Below are 12,295 nucleotides of genomic sequence, written 5' to 3' on the forward strand. Positions count from 1 at the left end.
GAAGGAGGAAGGCGAGCCCTGCATTACCCAGAGGATATCACAGAGAGTGGGCTATCGATGATATCATCTTGCAAACTCACACTTTCATTAGCCCACAAGTCTTTTTTCCTAGAATCCAAGCTCATTCCATCATCCTCTATCTCAGAATGATTCCAAACACTGCACTGGAGAAAAAAATAGTCCAGACTTTAAAGAAAGATATCCCTCGTCCCAGGGTGCTGGAATTCTGTGCGTCGGATTTTCTGTTCCTAACAAATGCCAGCTTCTCCTGACCCCACTTTGTCTGAGGCCCAGGACTTGTGGGCCTTATGCTGACTTGCTGGTCTAATGAGTGGCCCCTCACGGCCCAGATGCAGTGATGTCTTCACGAGAGTAATGTACCTGCGAAGAAAGCACCTTGATGATATTGTGTGGCAGTGAAGAAACAGCTAAACAGCTAAGAACTGACGCACACTCCACAGAGGCCACAGCTACCCTTCACCCTTCGCCCGCCTCTCACCTACAAGGGCACCAAGGGGGTCCATAGCCATGGTACCCAGCTGGGCCACTTTCCTGAGGCCCCAGCTGCTTCTCAGTCATCCGTTCATGTGATGGATGTGATTTGGTCCAGGCAAGATGCTAGAGGCTATTCCAAGATTTTAGATTGCCCTGGAATGGGCAAATAGATGATCACAACGCAGGGACACAATGTTCTGGGTGCAAGGATCAACGCCCGGTGCAAGGGGAGGCCACAGGCCAGACCCACAATCCAGATTTGGAGATTCGGGACAGGTTTCCTGAACTGAGAGCCAGTGGAGAGTGGGTGCTAGCCTGAGGAAGAGGGCCAGGGCAGACCAGGAAGTCCACCCTAGGCCAATGGAATGGCAAGGGCAAAGCCTGGAGGGAGGAGGAGTCGATACACTGGCTGGGGAGGCCAGCCGGCTGTGCCGTCCTGAGGATGGGGAGGAATCGCTGAGGGGTTTTTGCAGGGGGTGAGGTGACACAGTCTGAGCTTTGGAAAGGTCACCATGCGGGTGCACCCTGAAACCACGTGCCGGGTGCTTGGGGAGTTTGATCGTGGTGAGCAGCAGCCCCTGCAGGGCTGTTTCACACGGGAGGACGTGGGGCTCTGTTCTGTGCCAACAGCTTCAGAATCTGTGCTCAGCCTTTTGAGTTTGTTAGCAGTCACTTTGGGACAGAGCCTGAGAGACAGAGCCCCAGCGTTCGTGTGTGCGCCCTTAGGGAGTGGTGCAAACGGACTAGTCAGGCTCTTGCCAGAGGCCCAGGGACTGAGCATCCCCCTGGTTCCTAGTATTTATTTCGACTGGGGGAAGCTCTGTGTTTCGTGCAGTGGCTTCAAAGAACAGAAATCTCTTTGATGGAAAAGGCCAGATGATTTATTTTTATTTTTATTTTCTTACATTAGGGTAAGGAGCTTTATAAGAGTGCTCTGTGTTCAAGTAATGAAATTAGAGGAAGCTGATTCTTTTGTCTTTCAAAAGTTATATCCAGGGCTTCCCTGGTGGCGCAGTGGTTAAGAATCCACCTGCCAATGCAGGGGACATGGATTCGAGCCCTGGTCCGGGAAGATCCCACATGCCGCGGAGCAACTAGGCCCGTGAGCCACAGCTACTGAGCCTGCGCTCTAGAGCCCGCGAGCCACAACTACTGAGCGCATGTGCCGCAAATAGTGAAGCCCGCGCGCCTAGAGCCCATGCTCTGCAACAAGAGAAGCCACTGCAATGAGAAGCCCGTGCACTGCAACCAAGAGTAGCCCCTGCTTGCCGCAACTAGAGAAAGCCTGCGCGCAGCAATGAAGACCCAACGCAGCCAAAAATAAAATAAATTTATTTTTTCAAAAATGTTAGATCCATTTGCTATATCAATAATACCTCCCTTCTGGGCTATTTATTTGGTCTTATTTGTTGGTAGATGAGGCAAGCAGTCTGGAGCAGAGGCTGGTATACTGTTAACATTTTAGGATTTTCAGGTCATGTGGACTCTGCTGCAACTACGGAACTTTGCCGTTGCGGAATGGTACTGTGAAGGCAGAGACCATACAAGACACAACGGCGCCTGGCTGTGTTCTAACACTTTATTTACGGACGCTGAAATTTGAATTTCATATGATTTCTATACATCACAAAATATTCCTTAGAATTTTTTTTCCACGATTTTAAAAACAAAAACAATTCTTGCCCTGTGGGCCTTTTATAAAAACAGGTGGCAGGCCATATTGGGGTCTAGAACATCCAATCTCACTTCTGAGGCAGGGGGTGGTGTCATGCTTGGTTTAAAACTTCCCTCCAGCCAACAAGCTGGGTCCCAGATCTTGCCCAAGTGACATTAGGTTTTTTCACTTCTTGTCTGTGTGCAACAGAGATTACCAGACGTGTTCAGTGAAGGGCACTGGGGGAGACAAAGCTGTCCCTTGTCCTTAAGGAGTCTTATGAAATGTTAACCCCAAGGGGAGTCGCTGTATACACTAGAAGAGGGTGTTGGACTCTGGAGAGACTCCAGGGCTGGTGGATGGGGGCTCGGGTCTGCAGGTCACCAGGCAGAGAGGAGGAAGGGAAAGCAGAGCTGGAGGAGCACGGGGGTGGGGGGAGGTCAGGTGCAGCGGGCTCCTCCACAGGAGTCCCGTGTGGTGGCGTTTCTGTACCAGTGGGCTGAGGGGACCCAGCGCCCCCTGTCACCTGGATTTCTAGCGCCAGGTTCGTACTTCCTGGAAGCGCTCATTCCATCACGATACAGCCTCTTGTTTACACTCTGTCTCAGCCTAACAGATCACGGGCTTTTTATTCTCAAGCCTGGGCTGTACAGCCCTCTGTAAATGTCTGCTGAGCAAATTATCAGGTGAGCGCCGTCCCCGGAGGGGTGTGAGCATTGCTTTGTGAATCGTCCTAACTCCATTTAGGATTTAGGTATTCTGGCTCTTACGTTTCCTCCTCTGTAAAAGGGCAGGATTTGGTTTAGGTGGTGTCAAAGCTCCTGTCTGATGCTAAGGCACATCTCCTGTGTCTGTGTGCTTCTGTCGTCCTCCTCCTTTCCTGGGTCTTCGAGATGATTACACTGAACCCAGTAAAGCCCATAACTCTAGGGAAGATTGGTTCTCTCCCCAGGGGACACAGGATGGAGGGAGGAACGACCCAAGGATACTCACATGTGTTTCCCACTTTTATGAGCTACCAGGGGCTTAACCCAGTGGTGAAGGGCACTGACCTGGCATCAGTTGGCATCCTGGTTCCACCGTGTCCCGGATGGTGACCTGCCCCGGCAGTGTAACTTCCCTGTGCCCTAGTTTTCTCCTTGGCAAAGAGGGGATAATGACAGTATCTGCCTCAGAGGATCGTCACGGTGATCAGATGAGAGAACATGTGTGTAGCGGGCTCAGCCCAGTGCGCGGCTCCCTGTGAGCGCTCAGAGCGCGGGGCAGCCGGCGGACGTCGAGGGGACGAGGGGCGGAGCTGCCGCCGCCGCTGCCCATCACCTCCCGCGTCTGCCTCCGGCCGCCCTCGGCTTGGCTCCAGACCTGACCCGGCTGTGTTTGCGTCCTCAGGAGTCTGCGGACGCTGCCTCGCCAGCTCTGTCTCTGGCTGAACTGAGGACGGCGTGCAGCGACAGCGAGCTGGCCGCGGAGTTCGCCAACGCCATCCGTCGGTAAGCGCCCTGCTCACAGCCCCGCCGGGCAGTTTATTCCCGGAGTGACGGCTGGGTGCCGGGTTTTCTCCGCGCTGACGTCCGCTCCTCGTGGAGCATTACAGGCTGCCTGGGAAGGAGGAGGCGCCCATACGGGCTTCTTTTGCCCAGACCTGGAGGCCAGAAAGGGGAATGACGGGGAGAATATATACAGTCATTTCACCTGCAGGTAGAAGAGGCCTTTTTCTGTACTTTCTTGTTGTGGCATTGGCTAGAACCTCAGGACTGTGTTAAATGGTGAGGAACAAATCAGGCATCTTTTCATATCACTGGGATGGAATATTGCAAGTAAATTTTGTTGGATCTTTAGGGAATTTTTAACAATTTCTTTGGCTGCTTTATACGTGTATCGTATTCCTCAAATATAAAGGTAATTAAGTTGACTGAAGGAAAAAAAGAAAAAAAACAGGCATCTTTATCTTGTTTCTAGCTGCAGTGAGAATGCATCCCACCCCATCTTTGGCTCTTTCCAATCAGACGGCCTCATTGTTCATTCACTGCTGGATGTTTTTCCTCTATTGCGGCTGTTTCTTTCCCTCTATTCTTTCTCTCTGGATCTGTCTTCCATATTCCTAACTTTTCATACTCTCGCCACCCTTCTGCACTCTGTTCCAGAGGAGGGCTGTCCAGTCGAAAGGTAATGCAAACCACGCCTAATGTCCTAAACGTTCTAGGAACCACATTTAAAAAGTAAAAAGAAACAGGTACAGTCCACTTTAATAACGTATCTCATTTCACTCATTGTATCCAAAATATCATTTCAAAATATAAATCGATATTTTTAAAAGATATTAATGAGATATCTTATTTTCTTCTAAATTTTTTTTTTAACTAAATGTTCAAAATCTACTGTAAATCTAGTAAATTTACACTTACAGCACATCTCAGATTCAAACCAGTCAACATTTCCAGTACTCAGTAGCTCACGTGGCCATGGCTGCCCTATCGGATAGTGCAGTTCTGGGGAGGTTCTGCAGCTCTGTTTTCCAGCTCACTCATTTATTCCTTAGCTAGAGCCATCATGGTGTTTGGATGATGTGTTGAGTTTATCTTGGTGATGAAACCTATCATCTCTTGTGTCATGATATGATATCTTCTTGCGTCTCTCTGAGGATATTTATTATACTTATTCTAAAATGTTATTTTGTCTACTGTATTAACTTTCCTCACATGTGAGTTTTTCAGGTTGAGTTTTGTGACTTTCTTGGCTTTGGTTCACAAGCTTGCCTTCTGGGCTTTCTATTCCTTCCGGCTGACAACGGGTCTCTAGGCCGCATATCTGACCCAAGCGTCTGGTCCCCTCCGGTTCTAATGGCCAGCACCTCTCACTGAAGCACCTCTGAATCCCTTTCTTCCTTTTGTAGCAGCTTGCTTCTGTGTGCATTTTGAGTTGCGGTTTCCTTTTTCAAGAAAAATAAAAATCTGCCTTTCCTTTTTTATGATTCCTCATGGTTTCTGGCAGATGAAGAGCACTCCTTAGTTTCCATCGTGCTTGAGGATTTTTTAAAAAATACATTTGCCATCGTTTCTGGGGATTTGGGGTAGGAGGGGAAGCCTACAGTGTGCGCTCAGGCTGCTGTCTTGGTCCAGCCAGGGCTGTTTATCTTATAGTGTAGCCTCCGGCTGAGGGTGGATTGCAGGCTGCCATGTGGGGAACCTCACTACCCTCCTGATTTACTCACTGCCACTTTTTGTCTTTCCTTCCAAGTTGTAATAGCTCAGTTTCTACTTTGCCAGTGCCTCTGGCCATGTGGTTAAATGGTAATCGCTTTGCTTGAGGCAGGAAGAGAGAAGCTGCGTGGAAAATGCCCTCAGCTAATCCGAATGACGTGATTGCTCCAGAAATTCGGGATGCAAACCACCCCCTGCTTCCAACAGGGAGCCATTTGGATACTGTATCTGTAAGCTAAGCCCCTGCATTTTTCAAGTTCCCCGAACCTCAGAGGCCTTCGCTGGCACAAGCAGGATGCAGGTTCTGCTGACTAAACATAAAGAGATTTCATTTGTTCTGTCAGTCACAATGGATTTCCAATAGCCAGCCTTAAGTTGCTTAGCATGGATTTCTAATCAAGCCCCAGATATATGGAGCCAAGAAAGAACCCACAGGGCTACAGGAAAAAGGAAAATAACATAATTATACTGTAAATATAGCTTAGAAAGTGGAATCGTCATTTCATGAGGATATATAATCCAGACACCTAAGGGCTGAGGTTTGGGGATGTTTTTATTTTTAAAAATCAAGTGGAAACTGCCACCTTCTTTGAAGGTATTAAATCACCGCCACACTAGTGGTTAAGTCAGTTGAGGGAACCTTCCCAGAATTTTCAGACATATTCCTACCTTGGAAAAGGAACAAGCTTCCAAACACCGAAGCTGTGGACTGGGGGAACCAGACTGAGAAGAGCAGGTGTGGAGAGGGGGATGGAGCAGAGGCTAGGCATGGTCTTTTCTGGAGGAGAGCCCCTAGGAAGGTGCCTTGTGACATTCCAGTCACTGGTCCTAGGTTCCTGCCCTGTCCCAGCCTAGTCTCCCCAACACCTAGCCGGGCTGCAGCCTCGGTCGGGCCCCTGCCCTGCAACCCTGCTCTCTCCGTGTGTCTGCTCCCAACCTTCTTCTGTTTGGAACAAAACCAGGCCTCCGTGCAATCACACATTTACCGGCTACCTCCCATCTGGTCTGATTTCACTCCCTCCACTTCCATGGACGTTTATTGTGGTTTATTGGCTCCGGGGTTGCCATAAAACCCCATCTGGATGACCAGGTTTCCAGTCTTGCACGTGAGTTTTTTTTTTTAATCAGGGCACCTTGTCTTTGCTGTTGTCTGCGTAGGCTGCATGCTACGAAACCCTTCTCCATCCCAGATCCCTCTCTTGCTCGTGGTGCTAGTAAAATGTAACTGAACAACCAAAGAAGTAAACTATACAAATGCAGTTAAGGAGAGGGAGTTTTGAGAAATGAGTTTTCTTCGTACTTAACGTGGTATTCGCGTAGCGTGCCTTCGGGCCCCGAGCACAGCTGAGAGGAGCAGACTTTCACCTTCGCCATGGCGGGGCAGGTGGTGCTCTCCATGTGATGCGGGAAGAGGCGGGGGCGGGGCCGGGCGGGGGGTGGAGACCGGCACTGCCAGGCCGAGCGCTTTCCCGAGGTCACAAGGTGAGGCAGCGGGGAAATCGCAGGCCCCGCCCCCCGCCTTTCTGCCGGCCCCCACCCCCACCCCGCGTGCTGGCAGAGGTTTGCTTACAGGTGAGTGTGAGCTGAGCCCGCCCGTGTGGGCTCACCTACACCTGGCCCCGGCGTAGTGTGCGTGGCCTGGGCAGACGGGAATCCCTGTGCTCCTGGCACACAGCCGCCCATCTGTCCACCGAAGGCTGAGGGCACGTGAAGGGCTGGTGGTGAGGGCGGACTTCCTCAGACGCACAGAGCCCAGGTCGTTGTGGTTAAAAGGTAAGGCTGCTGTGGCCCTCGGTGCTGAGGGACAGGGAGGAATCAGGAAAGGGCTGTGACGTGGTGAGCAGCAGCGTGTAGCATCGCCTCAGATGATTCCACACCCCTGTCCCCGGGCCCCAAGGCAGGGCAGGACCAGCTCCAGCTCCCACCCAGGCACCGCAGAGGTCGGCCGCCCTGTCCCTGCAGGAGGCTGTGCTCATTTAGTCACAGCCCCGCCAGGGGCTCTGCTGAGCGCTTCGGGGCACTGGCAGCTGCCACCTGTGTCTGCAAGTGCCAGATGGGTCTATAAAACGCTAAGTGAAGGCAATCAGCAAATCACAGTGGCCGCTCTGTCCAGGGGCAGGATGCGCCCGACCCATCAGCAGAGAAGGGGCACTTAGACTTCCTTTTCTCTCTCTGATGAGTTACAGGCGAGCTGCTGCTGCCGGGAGAGGGCTGTGTGTCAGATCCCTGTAAGGAGACATCGGGGGCAGGTGGGCCCCGTCTGGTTAGGGTGGTCACAAGAGACCAGATCTGGAGGACGTGGATGTGCCCCTGTGGGCAGTGGAGCTGGGCCATCCACGAAGACACACAAGGCGGCGTCTCGGAGTTCAAAGAGACGGAGTGGGAACTCCCCGGTCAGCCCCGGCCCGTGGGCCTCCACCGCTGGGTGAATTACTCCTAACGGAAGGGACTCCAGATGACGCATGAACCCGCAGCACTGACACAGAAGCCAAGCAAAGAACATGTTTCAAAGCAAGGAAGCGACCACTTCAGATTGCGGTGGGTTAAGAAGGGGAAAGGCAAGAAGTGAAGACAGCTGGTGGGAGAAGGTCGCTGTGCAGAGAGGGAACTCTCTCTAAGAAGGAGACCCCGGAGCGCATCTGTGTGCGCCTGAGGATGACCCCGTAAGAGGGGGCTCTGTCAGGATCACAGAGTAACTTTACAGGATGCAGATCTGATGGTACCCTCACACTAGTGTTCCTCTGCTGTGTAACAAAGTACCACAAGCTTTGCAGCTTAAACAATGCCCATTCATTAGCTCCCAGTTTCTGTGGGTCAGCAGGGCACAGCATGACTGGCTTCTCTGCTTAGGGTCTTACAAGGCTGCAGTCAAGGAGTCATCCAGGGCCCTGTTCTCATCTGGAGGCTCTTGGGAGGGATCTGCTTCAAAGCTCGTTCTGCCTGTTGGCAGAAGTCAGCTCCTGGTGGTTGTAGGGCTGACATCCCATTTTCTTGGGGCTCCTGGCCAGGGGTAACTCCTAGAGGCCTCTAGAACTCCTTCTGCACAGACTTCCTGGTCCTCGAAGCAGCAAACACCTCCCTCTCATGACATCCCTTCCCTGCTTCAAATCCCTTTCTAGGAAGAGCCCAGTCCTTTTTAAGGGCTCACCTAAGTCCGCCAGGTCTACCCAGAATCATCTTATCCTAAGATCAGCTCTTTGGGACTTTAATTACATCTGCAGAATTCCCTCACAGCAGCACCTGGATGACTGAATAACTGAATAACTGGAAGGTGTGTGTATCCTAAGGGGCCAAAATCTCGGAGGCCGTTTTATAACTCTGCCTACCACACCTCATTACCTAAGACCTTCCAGTGACTCCGGCTGTCTGTGTCCAAGCTCCTTAGCAAGTGTGTGATCTGACCCCTGCCTGCTTCTCCACTCTCGCCTTATCCCATGCCCCCTCCCACCCTGAGCCACACCAGGCCGCCCGCCCTCCCTCTCTGTGCCTCTGGGGCTTCACTGCTGCTGCTACCTCTGACCTCACACCACCAAAGCCCACGTCCCAGGCACTCACAGCACTGTGCCTCTTCCCTGTCTATAAAATTTGTTTATTTTTTGGTTCTTGTGTGCCCTGATTTCGTTCTATCAGAGAACACATCATTGCTTTGTTTGTTACGCGCCTGCCTCTTCTTCCCCTGCTTCACCCTCCGCTGCCTGCAGGAGAGTCCCTTGGGGGGGGCAGGGGTCATGACTTACCCAGCTGTACGACTCTGGTGACTTTGTTCCTTCTAAATGATCCCTCAGTGATCTCAGCCGCATTTCTTTCTACCCACTGGACATCTGCCCCGAATATCAGGCTAAAGCCTTAAAACACACCATGTCTAAAGCAGAAATTATAATCCTGTTTCCTCCTGCCCTTTGAAATTGACCTCTTTTTCAGAATTCCTATTTATATTAAAAAAAGTAAAAAAAAAAAAAGTAAATTCTTCTAGTGATCCAGGATTACAATTTTGAAGTCTCCTATCTCTGTCTCACATCAGCAGATTGTATTGTTTTTTTCCATTAAAATCCCGTCCATCCCATGCCATTTGCATTGCCTTCTCCTGAGTTTAGCCCTCAGTCCCTCAGAACTCAGTAGCATCCCGATGGGTCATTCTGCCATTAGTCTCACCTTGTGTTCTGCCACCAAAAATACCTTAAAACACTCTTCTGATCATGCTGCTCTGCAGATACACCTTCAGTAGCTTGGCCTGCAAGATCATCTGTAGGTCCCTAACTTAACTTCCTAGCCCATATTTCAAATGTTTCTCTACGTGTAACCTGCGGTCCAGATTCATCTGGGCAGTTCATCTTTCCGAGAGCATGCCCTTTGCTTTATCCCCCCACCCTGCCCCATCTCTCTCAACCTGGGGACCCCTCCTCTTCACCCCCTCCCGTAGGACACTCATCTTCCGGAAGCTTCCTGTGTCACCTCTTCTCTGCGCCCCTCATGGTACAGACCACTCATCGTCCATCGGTGCCCGCAGAGCATGTGGTTGTCAGAGGGCCTTAGAACAAACCACAGCAAGCCTCCTTGAGTTCAGATCCATGTCCGAGTTCCAAAAATATCTGCCCAGCTCTAGAAATCTTCCGGATTTGTAGGAAAGAACAACTGGCCATGAAAGGAAAGAAGATGGCACTGATTGACCCCTATTTCAGCAGCTATGGATTAATACTGTTTTTGAGCCGTACACATAGTGGATTGAAATAAGAGGGAACTGGTTGGAGTCCTTTAAAGAGGGAGACCCCACTGAGCAAACAAGCAGCAGAATCTTCACCATTTTATTAGTAGGACCATTACTTTTAAAGGTGCTGTTTTATTAAACTTGCACTTGCTGATTCTTCCTATGTGGCTGATTTATAAGAGCAGTCGGGCAGTGGAAGTTGTGCTCAGAATTCCATAAATGCACAGGGGTCTGCAGGACGTTAATGGAATACAAAGTGCACCTGTGAGTTCATTATCATGTCAATAAATGGCTGAGCTCCAGAGCCGGCCTCAGAGGGCACAGGGAAAGACCAATGTTCGTCCTGGGGGTTGAGGTGGGCGTTGCTTGGATAACTGAGATTTCTTTGTATTCCTATCATTCCCCCCATGTTCCAAAAGCTCAGAGAAAAGGCCTTCCCCTGGATCGCATAAAGGCAGAGTGATGGAGAACATCCAAAGCACGCTGTAGCATGGGCAAGGCAGCAGCGTGCAGATGTTCAAGAAACGTGGTCATAGGGAGGTCTGGGCCATCATCTTGTGGCTACTCCTGGCAAACTCACCCCAACACAACACCTGCAGAACATCATTATCTGGGACACCCCCTCCTTAGTTCCACAGGCCTGGGCTCTTCACCAGAGAGCTGTCTGCTTGTTACGAATCGGCATACTTCAGCAAGATGCTGAAGGGTAGTCTCGCAGACAGACCCCTGGGTGCATCCCAGCTCCGCAGGCGAACCTGGCGAGTGTCTTCACTGTGCCTCAAGTGCCTCATCTAGAAAACTAGAATAATAATATAGTACTGACCTCCAAGACTTGTGGTGAGAAATAACTTCATCCTTGTAAAGGACTTAGAGCTGTTACCGCTGGCTGGATTTTCTAAGAGAGAAGTAGTTATAGACTGTAATGGCTACCATGAAGGAAAGAAATAGGGTCATAGTCTCTGCGGAGATTTTTTTTTTTTTTCCAAAAAAAGTAAATATAGGTTGCAGTGAATAATGGGGAAATGACGAGGTGCTGGGATGTCATTACCCTGGGACATTTGTTTAGATGGGTGGTCAGGGTAGGCTGCTCTGAGGAGGTGATATTTAAGCTGAGATGAGAAGGAGGAAAAGTAGCCGTGGGGAGGAAGTTCATCCCAAGCAGAGGGGACCGACTGCACGGGGTTCTGTCCTGGGAAAAAGCTTGGTGTGTGCTAAGAATGGATAGGATTCCAGGGTGCGAGGGGGAGGGCGATACCAAAGAGTGGGTCAGGCAGGGCCTTTAGTCAGAGTAAAACCACGGACTTTATTCCAAGTGCAGGGCAATAATATGATCTGAGTTGTCATATTAAAAACTTCCTCTGGCCGCTCTGTGAAAGCTAGACTCCGGGGTACAAAGGTGAAGCAGAAACACCAATTAGGAGGCTCCTGTGGTTGTCCAGGAGAGACATGATGGCAGCTTGGGCCTGGGTGGTGGCAGGAATGGCACCCATTTGGTAGGTGGGGTTTGGGGCTGAGCGAACGTGGAGGACGAGGAAAAGGGAGGGTCAAGGCTGACTGAAGACTGGTGTCGGCAACTGGGTGAATGGCCTTGCCGGCCGCTCACGAGCGAGGAGGCGTGGGTCAGGGAGGCCGTCTCAGAAGGTCTGCTTTGGACACGCTGAACTGAAGATGCCTGTTAGGTAGAGATGTCACAAGGACAAGTCCAGAGCTCCGGGGAAAGGCCTGAAGATTTAGAAGTTTTTAGCATGTGGGTAGTTTCTAGGAAAATAAATGGGAATGGAGAGAATCAAGTCAAGAAGGGGTGGGGTACAAAATAGGGTCCAGGCCCAAGTCCTAAATACTCCCAGCATGTAGAGGTGGAGGAGAGGTTGAGGAGCCAGGGCAGAAGACCGCACGGACAGCTGGTGAAGTGGGATGAAGTCCAGGCGCTCGGGGAAGAGGAGAAGGTGCCGACAGGGAAGATCAGGACAGAGAGGGACCCTTGGATGTGTCAATGCCCAGATCATCGGTGGCCTCGTGAGCAGTTTCAGTGGAGACGGAAGCCTGGTAATGGAAGGTGAGGAAGAGGAACCACATGGGCGGACGATTCTCTCGATGTCTAATTCCATATAATGAGCAATTACAAAGAATGCCAGGCCCTGTGGCTGCGACTCCCTGCGGTTTGGTCTGATTACAGCTCCTCTGGAAGGTTTCCTGGCTGGTGCAGCCGCTCCCCACCTCATCACGCCCGGGCTCTTGCCC

General features: G+C 51.0%; 1 protein-coding gene across 3 annotated transcripts in view; it reads left to right on the plus strand.

The window, feature by feature from the left end:
* The window catches only part of MCC (MCC regulator of WNT signaling pathway), a 428,184-nt gene that overhangs the window by 407,158 nt on the left and 8,731 nt on the right, over positions 1-12,295 (plus strand). For all 3 annotated transcript variants that reach the window (XM_059916875.1, XM_059916876.1, XM_059916877.1), the window contains one exon: positions 3,539-3,639. In XM_059916875.1, the coding sequence (XP_059772858.1) occupies positions 3,539-3,639 (101 nt within the window). The remainder of the gene's footprint in view (positions 1-3,538; positions 3,640-12,295) is intronic.

This window comes from Balaenoptera ricei, chromosome 3 (genome assembly GCF_028023285.1).
Source record: "Balaenoptera ricei isolate mBalRic1 chromosome 3, mBalRic1.hap2, whole genome shotgun sequence".
NCBI classification, from domain to species: domain Eukaryota; kingdom Metazoa; phylum Chordata; class Mammalia; order Artiodactyla; family Balaenopteridae; genus Balaenoptera; species Balaenoptera ricei.